This window comes from Oculina patagonica, chromosome 6 (genome assembly GCF_052425735.1).
Source record: "Oculina patagonica isolate OP01 chromosome 6, crgOcupat, whole genome shotgun sequence".
Lineage (NCBI taxonomy): Eukaryota > Metazoa > Cnidaria > Anthozoa > Scleractinia > Oculinidae > Oculina > Oculina patagonica.
The window spans coordinates 31354738-31372687 of NC_135763.1; the positions used below are offsets into that span (position 1 = coordinate 31354738).

Here is a 17950-nt window from a genome sequence, read left to right on the forward strand (position 1 = left end):
AAAAAATTTGGCCTTATTAAGTTTGTTTTAACTTGAACAAATTTTATTCCAGAAAATTGGAAAAAGGTCAACACTGATTTGGTCTGCTTTGGGGCCGAAGGTAACAGACATGGAACCTTAGTAATTGGAGAACACGGGTCCATCTACACATTCAAACTCGTTCACAAGACTGGTTCCTTGACATGTGGCGAAGATTCAGCTCCAAAATCACACTGGGGCTGTGTTCATCCGTTTTTTGGAGACAAGCAACTACTCACTGTCATAACATACCCAAACAAGACTGCTCTACCAATTGCGGAGTACACAAGAGATAACCGTAATTGTGGAGCGTTTTATTACTCGTATAACATTGATGGGATGGATCCTAACTCGCCAGAACTTGTATTTAACAACCTTTCTCCCCCGCTGTCTGTGTCAATCGGTCAAATGTTCCATATTTGGTATGGAGAAGACTTGCTTGATTGTACTGAATTTGATAACAGCGGTGAGACTTGCGCTGATGTTTATGCATGGTACACCACGAATTAGATTATGGGCACTTTGGGAGTGACTATTCCATAGTGAGTTCATGTAGTGAGACTACGTATTTTTTTCAAAAATAGGTATGAATCACACTAAACCTTTTTTTTATTTTGAGAAACGCGATGCCAATAGATTTCGAACCCAGGTCGTCGAGAATCCTATCCACTAGTCTACCGACCATCAGTTGCAAAAACCCTGACTTTCATAGGGCTGGAATTCCTCACCTCAACATAAGCTAGCCGCAAGCAACCTAACCTAACGTAGGCTAACCGGAGAGCTATTTAGCTAACCGGAGTGCTAATGGGGCTAACCGGAGTAGTATGCTAGGTCATCAGGTGTCTCACTACATGAACTGAGTTAATAATGTTAAATAAAATATCATCAGGTTCCTCACTATTATTTCATTGCATAAAAAGTCTGACTCACGACACATTTCAAAAACGCGCTCATTAAAACGCGTCAATCGAACATGCAAATTAGCTTCAAACAGTGTATAAGGCATACGTAACTAAATGCAGAACTGTCAATCGTTGTTCTTGTTACTCGTGTTACTCCGGTAAAACAAAGGACCATCTTTAAACATGCACTCATCTACGTCACTGACAACGCAACTTGAAAATATGGCAAGTTTTTTCAAGTTTGTCGTTTCTAATCCGTCTTAATCTTCGTCAGTCGAAATCATCCTTCGACTATTTTGGGTTTCTTATTACTCGGTTGGCGTTTTTTGACGCTAGAAAATTAGAAAACTATTATTTTGCGGTTTCCTTCAATTTGAAAGTAATCAGAAAAATGACTTTAAATACTGTGACATAGCTCCTTCAAGGAACTTTGTGGAGAAGCTCCCTTCTCCGATCAAGCCCTTCAACCCAGCTAGGACGTGTACATTTAGATAGTCCAGTCAAAAGTTCTTTACAATCCTAGATTTAATCCTACGGGGACCGTTCATTTGCAGTAGCGGCGCCAACTGTGTGGAACATACAACCGAACGATAACAAAGATTTATCTTCCACAAACGTTTTTAAAAGCAAACTGAAAAGTTGGCTTTTTAAACAAGCACTTTTAAATTGAAGTTTTTAACTTAACATTTTACATTACACAGTAGAATTGTTTGTAAGATAGATAGCTAGTTTTTATTACAGTATTTTCATGTTTTTTTGTATAGCCCCATTAAAACTGTTTTAAAGTTAAGTGTTATTAGGTATTATTATTATTATTATTATTATTATTATTATTTTATTGTTGTTGTTGTTGTTGCTGTTATTATTATTATTATTATTGTTATTATTATTATTATTATTATTAATTAATGATGTTAGTTACATCGAAACGTCGGACAACTTTAGTTTTAATATTATTATTATTATTATTATTATTATTATTATTATTATTATTATTATTATTATTCGTAAAGTAAACATTGACCTTATAAAAAAAATGAATGAAATGCTAAAATCGGGAAAACAAATTAATTAACCGCGGCAAGATTGTAATGTCAATCGTTTGCCAAATATTATACCAGCAGTGTTTGGAAAATGTTTGGAACAGTTCCCGCATTTTTTGGCCAGTTTAACGCGGGAACCAGATAGGGCTTTCCACAAGTTGATCGGTAACTTTTTGGCAACTTTTCATATTGCGAGCAACGTTTTCTCCTTCGAGCAACTTTTTTCCTTTTGAGCAACTTGCTGCATTTTGAGCAATTTCCGTTTCAACTTTCGGCTCATTCTGCATTAAAACATTACAAAACTCGTCAGGAAATATGACGTCATCGATATCTTAAGAAAATCTTGTTATTTGACAATTTTTCCCCTTAATTTGTTATTTAGATACTTCTTTTGCTGTAAAATTGCAGAAAACTTCTTAGAAACCTAACCCTCAATGTGAAATTAGCATATATTTAGAGAAATCCTCTTGATTAGAAACAGCGTTTTAGATTTTTTGGAGCAACTTTAGAGCAACTTTTAGTATCAGAAGCAACTTTTTTGGATTTTTGAAGCAACGTTTGAGCAACTTTTTAAGAAATTATGGGCAACTGTTTTGGAAATCTCGAGCAACTTGTGGAAAGCCCTAGAAACAGATTGTATATATAAGGGGTCATGAAGGGTCTATCAAAATTTTGCAGTGCTCATGAGAGCCTGCTTGCCTTCTCTATCAAAACTAAAGTTAAAGGGACAGTGACGGAGATTTCGCAGATTTTTTATTTAAACTGTTCTGAAATTAGTGCAAGGCAACTAAACAAACCATATCTTTGAACATCTAAAAGGAAGATAGAATATTAATTTGCGGATAGATATCAAGCTAAGGCTACAAAAAGACGCGCGGAAACAATTTGAAAACGTTTGCCTAAAGTTTTAAAATTGCAATACGTTTCCATCCGCGCCATCCGCAGCCAATAATGCTATTTAACAGTTTCAGTGCTCTAATATAGCAATTTTTAAGAAAAATGGACTATTATTTCTAGGTTTCACGTGAAACAAATATAAATTTCGGCTCTTCAAAAATCTGGTAAAATCCGTGACATAGTCCCTTTAATTAAACAGTGCGCGAGTGGGTCAGCTTTCGAAATACGTGCAAGTATGGCTGGCAGTTGCGGGAGTACACCCCATGGGGCCCAGTTCTCGGCCACTTTTGACGTAAACTTGTATTTCTTACCTCAGAAGAACCGCAGCAACTTGAAATTTCGCCCAGACTTAGCTACATTATTCAGCTTTTTGGTGTAAAACTTTCGGCTTGTCAACGCATAATTTGCCCGTGCAATAATTAAAAAGATTGTTCCGTTTGTGGGCCCAGTTCTCGGCCACCCGGGCCCAGTTCCCGGCCACTAAAAAGCTTGTGCGTAATTATCTGTAAAAAAAAATGCTCAATTAATTTTCACAGTCATAAAATCACTCTGTAAACTTATTTATGTTATATCGATCCCAAATTATTTTTATGAGCCTTTGTTTTACTTTAGAAAAGAAGGTTTTTAACGCGCCTAGTTGCCTATGTGCAGGTTCTGGCAAAACCGCATTGTGTGACCAATGCATTTAGATGGTTTATTTTGCAGTGAAAAGGTCTTGAAAGAGTTAGGTGTTGTAGAAATAATAGACAAGACAAGAGTCAGCTCAAAACTTAGAGATAAGATTGAACTTTATTTAATTTTTAAAACATTTCTTTCTTTCATTCTGGCAGCAGCAGATGAAATTATATTAAAAACCAAGCGCTAAGCTGTGATAGCGAGCAGGGTGGCCGAGAACTGGCAAATACGCAAACGTCGCAAGAAAAAATTTCGAAGTAAATTAAGACCAAAAAATACAACGGTTCAACTGAAAAGTTAACTAAAGCAGAAATCTGAATTATTCTACGTTTCACATGCCAAAAATTAGCTCGTTTGGTGGGGGCTTTTGGATAAAATACGAATTTAATTACATCCATGAATTTTAAGGAGCCGTAAACAAACAAATTTTTCGGGAATGCAAATTCACCTACCTCCGCGTAAACTCGACGTGTGAGCTTTCTATATCGAGTTGAACGATCAAACTCAAGATACCTAAAGCACATGAATCCGTCTATCGTTTGAAGGAAATAACTTTTCTTTTAATTCAACTGGAGCGTGAAAAAATGCGTTAAACACAAAATGGCCGAGAACTGGACCCGGCCGAGAACTGGGCCCCATACTGTAATGTGAGAAATTTGTGATGGTTAAAAGAAGTTTTGGCAGCCGCTCACCATTTTACTCTATCTCAAGCAGAAGTACGCGCTTATTAAGACTTAATTAGTGTATGTTAATAGTCACATGTAGGAGACTGAGTGAGGTTACACGATTTCTTAATTTAGTAGTGCAGGTGTACATCCAAATACAGTGCAGACAGAACAAGGCATCAATTGCCACCCCACTGATTGCAATCCACATGATAAACAACAAACACACTATGAATTAAGCTTCAAAGTTTGATTATCACCGAAACAGCTTATTATTGTTGAAAGTGTATTATGTTCGTTATGATGGGGTGCGATATATATTAAATATGTTAGACATGATTAACATGTTTGGCACAGTGTTCGTTTTTTAAAGTACAATGCATAATTTAAAAGCTATGTATGTGTACTGATATACAATGTAACTATGACTTCAATAAACTATCTTACTTGTATCGAAATTAAAACCTCTGCTAATGGTCTTTGAGCTTAAAGACTAAGAATGTGCTGCTGTCAGATCTGCTCTGTTAAATTTATTTTCTTGTAGGATCCTCTTTGAACATACAGGACACGCCACTCTGTCCATTCTGGCTGTCCTTTCGGCTACTGCCCCGGCTCCAATATAGTTTTCACTTCAGAGCCATCCCAGGCGCATTTTTCTTCCTTATACTGACAACAAGTCAAAAGAAATTGTTCGAATAGATAGAAATCGATCGATGGTTTTAGACCTTCCAACATCTAAAATCCCCAAATTTACTCCCCAAAATCTTGAGATTTTTTCCCCAAATAGTAAGATTTACAGAAATGTATTAAAACAAAGGAATCTCAACGCGAACAATACCTAGCCGTATTCAAACTGCCATGATATTAGTGCCCTTTTTCCTGTAAAGACTTGAAACACCGACAAGCCTTCCAAGGGGTAGTTTGAAATTCAGACGTCCCTCTATAGTCGCTGTGATTGGACATCAGAATGAGGTTTAAAAATAGCTCGGTCCAGATTCGCAAGGGAGAAGAAACGCAAACATTACAATATTTAATCCTTCTTAATCGATTTTATTTGTATTCACAACTATTATCTGATTGAGGTTGTAATTCATTGTGGAAAACCGTGAGTTTTTGAGGTAAAATCGTGTGACCGTGAGATGCTTATGATTCCTCAGAATAATAAGTCTCAGGACCAAATCGTTAGAGTTCGAAGGTCTGGGTTTGTCATACTAAAACGAAGTAGATATATTACTGCAATCACTGGAAGAATAGGTGAGACACTCCCTAAAGACCGCATGCCATCTTTAGAAAAATAAACTTAAGCCGGGCTTACACAAGCAATTTTTATGTGACATATATAGGTGATCTTGTACGTAGATGACACAGCAATTATTTGTCAGCAATCCAAAGTTTAGTGCGCCACGTAATGATGTTGGGCAGCAGAGAAAAAAAATAGGTGTTCCTCTTTTCTCGTTAAAACCAGAATGCTCGGAATATCATTGTACCATTTCGTCTTTTCACTCTTTCTTCGTGCTCCTAGGCTCGATTTCCGCCGCTCCCTCAATTCCGGTCTTTGCTCCTCCTCAAGCGACTGGAAATCGAGCCTACCCTTTGATGAAATACGCGGCTGTTCCAGAGGGAAATGGAATGGAACGGTCCCCTCTGCTGGAAAGTTTCCAAATTATACACACTCGTCCCGTACCATTGTGACTGTTAAAAAATTACTGTCGGAAAATTCTCATCGGTTTCAAACAAGCCAGGTTCGTGAGCTCGGCGACGACCGCGCTCGGTTTGCGCTCGTCCCGCGCTCGGTTTCAAGGAGTGACGTCACGGATTGGGCCCAAAGAGACTGGAATCGATGCGAGCTGTCTGCGAGCTCTGTGAGCCGAGTTTTGTTCAACATGGCGGAGAGGTGAAGAAAACAACAGCAAATTTTTACATGGCCCGGCCTGTAGGTCCGTAATAATTCTATCCAATATGATGCAGCAACGTTTAAACGGCTTGAAAAGCCGCAGCGATGAGTCAAGGCTGCAAGCTGCCAAAGATCTCCAGCATTATGTTTCGACTGAGCTTCGCGAAGCTTCGGCTGAACAGTACACGAGTTTCATGGACGAACTCAACCATCATATTTTCGAGATGGTTTCCAGTTCTGATGCGAATGAAAAGAAAGGAGGAATTATGGCGATTGGTGAGTAGTATAATTCTCCTTGCTAAAGAAACTGTGGCTTTTACCAATTACATTTTACACAATTCCAATTATATGCACAGATATTTGCAAAATAAGCTTAATTATATAATAACTTAGCGCACAGCGGCCAGTTACAAGATTCCAAGCTTGTGCTCTGTTCTTCCTGTCTTGTGTATAGCATAAGTGCATTATGATCAATTTAATAGCATTTTTATAATAGGAACTCGTTCGATTCCTCTCACCTACTTGACGATCTGACCGATGCCCTCAGCTGGAGAAGTCTTTGATCTCACACTGGTGCTTTTATATTTTTAAGAATTGAACGAGAAATAGATTGTTTTGATGAGGGAATTCCACGCTTAACTTTGTGCTTTGGGTCGATATGATAAAGATCGCTTTGTAAACCTAGCCATTGCTATTATTAAACTAGCGTGTGTCCCAATGTGTACACATGTACAGTTACACAAAGTAGACACTGTAGATAAAGTCTGCTTATGAGCGTTTGGAATTATTTTTACACCCCCCTAGATGGGATTAGTTTACCGGTATCCATTTATTTACCTGGGTGGAGAGAGGCACTATGAGAGTAAAGTGTCTTGCCCAAGAATGCAACACAATTATTTTATAGCTGGTCAGGAATCGAACCCAGACCTCTCCATCCGGAATCCAGTGCACTTACCATTAGCAGAATACCCGATTCCCCCTATAGCGCGCGCCTGCAGGGAATCACGGTAGATGTATTCATCAAACCATGCGCGAGACTCAGCAACGATGCATGTTGCTGAGTCTCGCGCATGGTTTGATGAATACAACTACCGTGATTCCCTGCAGGTGCGCGCTATAGAGGGAATCGGCTATTGTCAGTGGATTTTTGGGTAGCAGGTTCCATCCAAAAAGTAGGGGGCTACGAAACACTCACAACTTGATAAAACACACTCAGGACTGACCTACTAATATTCTGAGTAGCTGGCGCAGTATTTGAAATAGCCGGTGCATTAGGCCACTGTGCCTCCCATGCAGTTACCCAGAGTATACACAATTAATTCAATTTTCCCTGCAGCTTGGTGATTAAGTTCATATGTTCATGTTTGTCTTTTTAGTTGCTCTTATTGGCATTGATGGCGGGAACACCACAAAAATGAGCCGATTTGCCAATTACTTGAGGAATCTGTTACCATCCAATGATCAGGTTGTGATGCAAATGGCATCTAAAGCAATGGGAAGGTTAGCTCTGACAGGGGGGACATTCACTGCCGACTATGTAGAGTTTGAGGTGAAGAGAGCTTTGGAGTGGCTAGGAGGTGATCGTAATGAGGGTCGGCGACATGCTGCTGTAAGTACTCATAGGGGTGGTAAATGCGAGACTTGGCAAGACGGCAAGACCTTTTTAGCCTTGCAAAAGATATTGAGACTCTGAGGAGGCATCAAAGATAAATTCGAGACGACGAGACCCCTGAAATTTGCCTAAAATTCTGCGAGACTCGCCTTTTTTGAAGGACCATTCACCACCCCTACTCATCTATAAAGCTAAATATAATTACTATTAATAGTAAACATTTAATACGTGTATATAATTAATATATTTTTTTATTGAAAATTGAACATAAAAAAATGTGTTTGATGCTGACTTTAGCATAACGTTTTGTACAAAGTTTATAGAAAACATTATGTTCTCGGATAGATTTTGTATTCAGTCATTGTGCATAAAATTTCTCCTTGTAAGTTGGTACTGTTATTTTGTAAGCTAAGTTTGCAAGCTAGTAATGCAGTCTGCTGTGAGAAGGCTATGTAACAGTCATGCAGTATTGTAACAAGCATTGAGTTGTTTGTAAGTAATGTATCAATTAATTTTGTTTGCAAATAATCTTATGTATAATCTAATAGTTTACAATAAAATAAACTTCATTACACAGAATTAAAATATTTCAAAAACGATTGCGAGTGTTTCATCGGGGTTTCCAAACACGAGAAAACTGATGAGTGTTTGGAAACCCCGATGAAACACAAAGCACGAGTTTTCGAAATAGCTTCTCAATCGGCACCTACAGCTGTAATCGCAAACAAAATATATTATTCACGAAAACTTATGTTTTTAATTTTTTTATTTAATTGCAAACAAAGGACATTATTCACGAAAACATTGAATTGTTGCTATCTTTTTTTTATTTAGCGCATACACTGTAGTTTGTGATGATTATGTAAGATCCATGTTTTTCACAACTTAGCTTGTTTACTTCAAGCCGCCACAATTTGCATGCAGTGGCGTCCTGCTAGTTAGAGTGATTCTACTTAACCCGTGAAACAGAAGCTTGTCTATTCAGTCGGTGTTTGTGTCATTATTATTTAAATTAGGATAACCCCGCATCACAAGGGTTTGATGTTTTATCAAACTCTAGAGTTTGATATTTCATCAAACTATCGTGGAAAGGTCTCTGTCCAGTGCTTTATCGGGTTTTCAAACCACACGCACCTGACCAAATTGGCATATCCTGATTGGCTTGTCAATTCATGAATTATTGAGTTTGAGAAAGACATCTAAAACCCGGCATATTTAATCAAAAGTTCAAAAATTGAACTCAATTGAACTCAATCCATGGATTGGGTTTGATTGAGTTTGGCAATCAAATGAAAACAAACATTGTCATTGTAAAAGTGTTAACTTCAAGTTGAAGCCGATTAGTTTACATTGTAGTTCGGAAACAGATAAATTTATGCTTGAAAACGGATTTAACCTGCAACATATACACTGTACAATCATGTTGACCATATTCTCTATTAAAGTACATTGCGAGCATTAACTTTTTAACAACTTTATTTTACATGTACAATGTAATTACAGGTGTTGGTGCTAAAAGAACTGGCCTTGAATGCTCCAACGTTTTTCTTCCAACAAGTCCAGCCTTTCTTTGAAAACATTTCTAATGCTGTACGGGATCCAAAGGTTAGTGACAGCACTAGCTACAAAACATTAATAATTATGATATCGACATTAATATGATGTGTTAATTTATGAAGTGTTAATTTCCTATAATAAGGTACATGTTTCCAATTAATTTTTATGATGACTTTATTACCCGTACCCACTTGCTTGTGGTTTGATTTCATGTATGTACACTCTTTATTGTGTTCACAGCAAGCTATCCGAGAGGGAGCTGTAGAAGCTCTGCAGGCATGTCTTGTTATTTTAGCCCAGCGAGAAACAAAGGAAATGCAGAAACGTCCAATATGGTATAATGTAAGTCTGAACCCTTTATCGTCCTATCATCTAGCCAGCATAGTTTACATGAAGTTTGCATTACATGTTTTGTAGCTTATCATGTAAATACATGTATTATTAACAATTTTTCCGCTCTCAGCTCAGTGATACAGAATGTCATGCATGCCAGTATTTCTGCTGGTGAACTCATGCTCCCTCAGAGAGCTTAAGGTCATTGCCCTGTATTGCATTGCGCATCCTTTCTGCACAGAATTTGTGACCTCTCACGCGAAAACGTACACTATGGCTTTTCCGTTCCTGCACGGAAAACCGTGCGGGAGCCGTTCACCATCCGTTCTCAAAAAATTTGCATCCGTGCGCACGGCCAAGGTCATCCGTTCCGAAAAAATTTGCATCCGTGCGCACGGCTAAGGTCATCCGTTCCGAAAAAAATTACATCCGTGCGCTCGGCTAAGGTCATCCGTTCCGAAAAAATTTGCATCCGTGCACACGGCTTAGGTCATCCGTTCCGAAAAAAATTGCAGCCGCGAGTCAACCGTTCAGTAAAAAATTACATCCGTGCGAGCGGCTTGAGTAAGTCGTTCAGGAAAAGCAAACGCGATCAGTTCGGACGGCTTACGGTATCTGCTCAGAGAAAAATGTGTGGAATCTTCAAAGTTTGCCCTTGTGTAAATACTCACGTAACCCAAGAAATGCAAACGGATTCCTCTTTTACTCTGGCTACGAACAGGGCACTAAACGTATTTTTCTTTCTTTGGCAATTCCATGTCATGGACGTTACAATTCAGACTAATTTTTAGAACTTTAAACTTGCATTGTCTAAGGATGAAAACAAGTTTTAAAACTTTTCATTGATGTACAAGTCTGTGCACCTTAGTGTGTTAATTTGATTATTTCTTTTTTCCAGTTGACTTATTTGTGCCAGAGAAATATTGAGAAAAACGACTCTCATGGATGTTACATAAAAATCAACCACGTAATTTAGTGCATTAGCATTACTTTAAAATTCCTGTGAACTTTCAAGCATTTTCAAAATATCTTCTCCATGTCAATGTAGTTTAGTGATTGTGTTAACTGAAAATGTTGTTTTCACCTCCATTATCTTTCACAGTTTTTCTTGGAGACTAAAAATGTAACATCATGGACGTTACAAAAATTGTCATGGACGTTACACTATGTGAATTCTTCTTCAAGTTTACCAAATAAATTAACTTTTTTCAATTGTTGGGCTCTATCATTTGTAGTAAAACAATATTTCTTGGCAGTTGGAAATGAAATTATCTTGCTAGTTAATGCAAAACCCGTGAAATGCTCATTTAAGTTTTTGAGGACATTTCACGGTCCTTACATGACATATTAACCTGCATTTTCAGCAAATCTCTTTCCACAAGCTTGCTGTTTATCAACCCAAACCTGTCTTTTGGAAAAAACTGCCCACTGCTATACTGCCTAACTATTTTTTACCTTTTCCAAAGACTTTGATAAAGTTTTGCCTTTTTTTCAACATTTTTGCAAAAAGTGTAACATCCATGATATGGCGTCCATGACCAACTTTAACTGCACTTAGTTAAAAAATGTAACAGTTTACCAGAGTTTTGTTATCATCAAAATGTTCACTTTTGATAAGTAACAAAGCAGCAGAAATTTTTTAAGAATCCTTCAAATAATAACTTAAGGAGAGAAAAAAAATGCACAAAATTTCATGGACGTTACGTAACGTCCATGACAGAACTTCACATCGCTGTTGCTATTTTTTAAAAATATTTTGGATGAAGTCTTTATCAGTTATTTGTCAACACAAATGAGGGAATATTCCTAATATAATTGTTTGAATTCATAAGCATTTCGAAAGTATGATTTTTGTAAGTTAAAAATGTGCATCACAGATATTGTAAATTATTAAGAAGGTAAACCCGTACTTTGGGGACCCCCCCTAAAAACACTGTTGTCACAGACAAAGTAAAAGTTGTTTTTCTGTACCTATAACATGTCTACAATGCAGCACAGGTAATTATTCCATCTGAAATATCTTTTGAAAAATCTTGATTTTTACACCCTCTTCCATTTATCTCGCCAAAAAAGTTAGTAAATGTTCAGAGCGCATCATATAAACTATCGTATCAATCATTTCTTGGTTGAACGAAGATTTGACCGTTTAAATCACCGATTTATGCCAAATAGAACCAGAGTTAGCACTTTTTTAGCTACTTGCCCTGATGCTTCAATAAACATCAATTAGCAAACAAGACTCGTCGGCGTGTGCCAAAAGATCGAAAATTTATCTCGCGAAAGTTAGTAAATGTTCAGAGCGCATCATATTTACTATCATAGTACATCATTTCTTGGTTTAACGAAGATTTGACCGTTTAAATCACCGATTTATGCCGAATAGAACCAGAGTTAGCATTTTTTTTGCGTTACCTGTCACGGTGATTTGTCAATCGTATGCAAATTTTTTCAGATTTTGACTCGCAAAGTCATGCTTCACTGAGCAGAACAGAGTCCGCTTGCAGTTCAGTTGTTTTGTTTTGCTTTTTTGTTTTCAGGCCTAAGTTATAATAAAAATTAATATCAGTATAGAATAGCATGCTTATCAAAAAAAGGATTGTCTGGAGAAAGAAACTCGAACGTACAAACGAAAGAAAGCGACAAAATGTCGAATGTAATTAAAATTTGACCTTTTGCGTCTCGTTTCATGCTCAGTATGTTTACGTTTATATCTTTGCTTGTTCGCTTGATCGATTAAAATTTATTATACTTTTTAGCAAATCTGGGTTCAAGCCGAAGAGATTTAAATTATTAATGGCTTTTCGAAACATTTGGTTGTCAGTTCAAAGTTTTTTTGTTGTTGTTTTAAGCTTGAAATTTACCGCCGCTAGTATAATTATTTCTGCACCGTCTGCATACAATCACGAATTAATTCTGTCTTTTCGCGTTCGGGCATTTACAGCTATCTGTTTAAAACTTTAGGTTCCGCCGTTCATCGCTATGCGTTCCGAATAAATTGTAAGCCGTTCAGTAGCTCATAGCCGTGCGTTCCAAATTTTTCGACAGCCGTTCAGTAGCTCATAACCGTGCGTTCCAAATTTTTCGACAGCCGTTCAGTAGCTCATAACCGTGCGTTCCAAATTTTTCTACAGCCGTTCGGTTGTTCATAACCGTGCGTTCCAAATTTTTCGACAGCCGTTCGGTTGTTCATAACCGTGCGTTCCGAATAAATTACAAGCCGTGCGTTACCCGTTCGGTAGCCGTGTATTTTACCCGTTCGGTATAAAGCCCTTAGTGTACGTTTTCGCGTGAGAGGTCACATTTTTCACTTATCTTAGTCCGCGAGAAAAATAAATCGTCTCTCTTTCGTAAGCGAGTATGGTGACTTATCAGTTTTTTCTCATATCTTGAGTGTAGCGATCAAGTTCTTTCTGTAAAACGAAAACAGATCAATTTTAATGTTTGAAAAATAAATTATCACTGGAAATGTGTACTTTTCCAGTACTCGCAAGGGAATTATTAAGGAATAGTGTGGTACAAATGTATATGGAAGGTCCTCGTGCTCCTAAATGAATATGGGCACCCCAGCTTTTTTATTTCAAAATTTAAGTCCCCTTGAGGTAATCACCAAGTAGGCAACGTTTGGTTGAAAGTCTATGTTCAGTTCTATTTCGGGGCATTGACCTTTAAAACAGTGGTGTTTTTCTAAATAAGTAAATTCTGATGTTAGGGTTTTCCATCCCTTCTGATAAAAATATTCTGCACTTAGGGAATTCCTCCTCACACTTTAAATTTACCTGATATTATCTTTGCTTTTTATCATACATCATGTTTGTGGTTTGTTAAATAATTTCTCATCAATGTTTGTTGTTGGTAGCAAATTTACTTAGAGGCAAAAAGAGGGTTTGAGGACAACCTTAACACCAAAGAAAAAGGAGTTGTCCTTACAAAAGATGACAAAGCTCACGGATCTCTGCTTATAATGAATGAGCTGATAAGAAGTGCAAGCATTGAAGGAGAGGTCAGTATAACTTGGAACTATGTAAAAATGAAAACCATCATGCATGCGATACATGTAGGTATTATTACACACAATGTACACAGACCTCTCAAGTCTCATGATTTTGGCGTGAGACTCACGATTTGTAGCTCAATCTCACGGTCTCACGATGAGACAAAAAAATCTCACGATAAACTGAGTCACGCGCTGTAAGGATACAATTTCCATGTGTACATGTAATGTTATTTTTGGCTTACTAAGGCGATTGTCTTGTGCCAATTTTGTTTAAATCCGTAGTCAGTAAAGGTATTTCATTAGTTTGTTCGCTAGACACATTATCGAAAACCATATATAGAAGACAAGCCGCGAAAAAAACGTTAGTTTTTGTGCTGGTATAACAGGAAACGAACTCTTTCTCTTGATAAGTCAGGTCAGCCTGACTTTAGTTATTTTTGTCAGTCAGTTGATCAATCTCCCGGATTTTACTGAAATCTCCCGATTTTTCGGCCTTGATCTCCAGATTTCCGGTTCTTTGAGGTTGAGAGGTCTGTGTACATGAACACCTACATATACTACCGGTATATGTAGAGGTTTGAAGAAGATTTTTATGTCTCGCTTGGTAATAAATACTTGTGACTATGCAGAGTGTAATACCCACCTGTCAGCTTTTTAAACTTCCTCATTGCATGTCTTTGGAGGCACGGTGGCATTAAGGTTAGTGCTCTGGACTCCAGCCTGAGTGGTCCAGATTTTGAGCCCTGACCGCTTTCATTGTGTTGTGTTCTTGGGCAAGTGACTTTACTCACAAAGCACCTCTTCCCCCCTCCCCCCAGGTATATAAATGGGTACTGGTGAATTTAATGGTGTGTGTGTGTGTGTGTGTGTGTGTGTGTGGGGGGGGGGGGGGGGGGGGTCACTAGCATCCCATCCAAGGGAGAGAATAGAAACTGGGATAAGCTCAGCCTGGTGGGCCACTATACTCAAAAGCAGGCTGTACCTTATTCCTGAGTGTAAGCATGCATAATTGGCTGTTATTGTGCCTACCTCTATTAGAAAGAGGCCATTATGTTTTTGTGTACATAATAGTAAGAGAAGTACATGTACTCATTTGGTATTTATTTTGTATTATAGCGGGCCAAACAGGAATTGGAGGAAATCTACTGTGATCAAACACAGAGTCAAGTGAGTCTGGACGATCTGGGCATCACCTCCCCCAAGAGTAAATTTGCTCTACAAACCGGTTACCAGCACCAGAGATCATTGGCTTTACTTGGCGGGGGAGGAATGACCGAAACCATGTGCCACAGTAAAGTGTGCAAAGAATTCATGGATGACCACTTTGAAGAGGTGAGAGTGTTTTTAACAACTGTAAGTTTTATTCTTAAGATTCCTACTGATAATAATTATATGATTTGTTTTGCATGGTAAAAGTTACACAATAATATACTGCAGTATATTCATTATTTTATAAGGAACAAATAAATAAAAGAAAATGAACTATTAATAGATGTTCAGTTTACAGTCACCAAATTCTTGGAATTCATCTTAAAAGAAATTTACATGTAGTTTAGAAAGCAGTACTGTTAAAAAAAAGTTAACATACATTTACACGTTCTGAACTTGGCAACTTGCTCAGGCAAATTTGAATTTAAAGTTGCAAGTTGTGACAAGCAAACTGTCAATCAATATTTGGACATTGTGCCGCAACATTGCAAAGTTCCCATCAAAAGAAAATCTGGTTTGACTATAAGGTTAATATTTCCCTGAATTTGTTGTGTGCTTACAGGTGTGCAAGTCGGTTTTGCGATACAAGACTACACGCAACAGTTCTATCCAACAGATGTTACTGACAATTCTTCCCAGACTTGCTGCATTTCAACCTAAAAGATTTGTGAAGAAGTGAGTTGAATATCACACGATCATGTTACCTCTACTCGACATAATTGTTATTTCCCCTAGATGACAATGTATGAAAATTAATAAGAAATTAAAAAAATAAATAATACTAATAATTAAAAGTATTTAGTCTTTATCTATGACATGAACTCATCACTTCCTGAACAGATCCCATAATAATTATTATTTTGTTGAGTTAAAAATAAAACTTGTTTATTATAAAATTTACTATATGTGACCCTCCACGGGAAAATAGGTAAAAAGGTGATGACACGGGCACGCATGCCATGACACGGCACGCTAATCGTGACATTTGACACGGATATGCGCATATTTAATAAGCAAAACAATGGATGTCACGGTAGCTTTTGTTTGGCACGACTTTAACACGCTAAGCTTTTGTTTAAGTTAGTGTGTTCAATGTCACGCTAAGCGTGCGATATAACACGGTAAAATCGGCGATATGGCACGGCTGGGCTTAGTAAATCAATAATAGAAAATCAAAACATCGTCGCGGTCTCGCATAACAGCTTTACTATCGGATGAGACAAGCATGTTCGCATCGGTTCACTATTATTAATAATCTCCACCGAACTAGCAAATACTAAAAGGTGTGTTGCATAAATAAACATGAAAAGAAAACCAAGAAGCGACTAACATTATTATCTGGTGAAAATAACTGTTTATAAAACTGATAAGCAAGAAAAGGGAATTTTTAAGTTTAGTGTATAAGCTTAAATAACGTAACTTACTAGTTCGGCGGAGCGTAAGCTCACGATCGTTCTTATGCTCGAGCGAAAACGCCGTTTTGTATTTAAATTAAACTTCATCGAAGGAAGAAAAATCTTTTATATGTATAAATCATTATACGACAGTTAACCACTCCGCAATGCCCCATGTTTATTACTATGTTTCCTTCGTGTGGTTCCTGCTCCGACTCTGGAAGCCTCATTATGGGATATGAATTGATCAATTCATTACCATAGTTACAACGAGACGCATATTTCATTAGTCCACCGAAACCGTCACGGAAACTATCATGGAATGCAGCACAGACGAATTACACTGTTTAAATTTGGAATCGGAAGATTTAGATCGTTTGGGAGGCTTAACTAATTCGTACTTCAGTGCACGAGAAAATGACGAGGAAGCATTTGACTCGGACTCCGACAACAGCAGTTCCGACGAGGACGATGATGACGAAAACCTTGATTTCAACGAAGATGAAGACGTGGAACTCATGGAAGTTCACATGTCTGAGCGAGCCAAGGTGCAGAAGTTCTACGCAGATACGTGTAACTGTAAATTAGGCCCGGATGAGAAGGCTTGTAGCCTTTCCCTTACGCTCGACGACTTCGCTGACTCACGAAACAACTGCAGTGAACTGACCTCGACTGAACTTGACTTAGTCATGCTGGGCACAATACAGAGCTCGTTAAATTGCAACGAAACAAGCATCTCTGGCAGAGTGGAAAAAAATCGGCAAAATGCAAGAATGGCATACTTCTACCACGGGAAAAGAATCTGTATGAAAACATTTCTCTTTTTACACGGCCTCCAGCACAACCAATTTTACAGCCTAGTTAAACACTACAGGAAAAATGGTTTAACTTTACGCGTCCATGGAAACGCCAAACGGCTACCCAGCAAAAGGTCTTCACGGAACTTTCGACGAGCCGCCCGGTAGGTAAGTGAAAACACTCAGCGAGTTAGTAGTCTAGCGTGCATTTCGACACGGTAAATAGTTCACTCGCTTAGTGTGTTATTTTGCTCGCTTAGCGTGTCATTTCGCTCGCTAAGCGTGTCATTTGGTCGCTGTTTTTGTTTTGCAAATGCTGACACACTTCTTTGTTAGATTGAACACGCTCCTTTGTTTTTCCGTGCCACTTATAACAAAAGAAAATTTTAATGATTCGTGCGTTCTGACACAGTGCTTGCGTGTCAACAGAATTTTCCTTTGTTTAGCGTGTCAAATTAGCGTGCCCGTGTCATCACCATTTTACCTGTTTTCCCGTGGAGGGTCACATATGTGGTCTTGAGTAGGCAATCTTTATAATTTTTGGCAATTTTTTTATTTTTTTTTTGTAATAGATACTTAAAGGAAACCATGGAGTATCTTTGTTTTGCCCTTAAAAGAGTAAGTTACATGTATACTAAGTGTGCATAAATTTGCTTAATTCTTTTTTGAATATTGGTGGGTGTGAAGATAGTCCATGAGCCAGACCTCAAAATTTTACATTTTGGTACCACTTTGAGGGACCAAACGCCTTATTCATTTTTGGAAAGACACATATCCATGGATGTTAAAAAACATTGATGGACTTGAATGGGATGTAGCTGAGGGGTTAATTCGGCAATAATTTCACCACCCTCTAGAGCAAGGACTAGCAGAAGGGAAGAAAGAGCCGGCACCAATTACATAGTGTTGTGACTTCGTAACAAACAAATCTATAACCCTTACATTTCCTTGATCATACTA

General features: G+C 37.9%; 2 protein-coding genes across 3 annotated transcripts in view; both read left to right on the plus strand.

The window, feature by feature from the left end:
- The window catches only part of LOC144658185 (uncharacterized), a 28685-nt gene extending 27578 nt beyond the window's left edge, over positions 1-1107 (plus strand). For both annotated transcript variants that reach the window (XM_078518543.1, XM_078518545.1), the window contains one exon: positions 53-1107. In XM_078518543.1, the coding sequence (XP_078374669.1) occupies positions 53-528 (476 nt within the window). In that variant the 3' untranslated portion in view covers positions 529-1107. The remainder of the gene's footprint in view (positions 1-52) is intronic.
- Positions 1108-6070: 4963 nt separating this feature from the next.
- The window catches only part of LOC144658090 (serine/threonine-protein kinase mTOR-like), a 59441-nt gene continuing 47561 nt past the window's right edge, over positions 6071-17950 (plus strand). Inside the window, exons 1-8 of the mRNA XM_078518412.1 lie at positions 6071-6370; positions 7471-7703; positions 9210-9311; positions 9504-9605; positions 13453-13596; positions 14707-14922; positions 15362-15474; positions 17563-17608. Coding sequence (XP_078374538.1) covers positions 6160-6370; positions 7471-7703; positions 9210-9311; positions 9504-9605; positions 13453-13596; positions 14707-14922; positions 15362-15474; positions 17563-17608 — 1167 coding nt within the window. The 5' untranslated portion in view covers positions 6071-6159. The remainder of the gene's footprint in view (positions 6371-7470; positions 7704-9209; positions 9312-9503; positions 9606-13452; positions 13597-14706; positions 14923-15361; positions 15475-17562; positions 17609-17950) is intronic.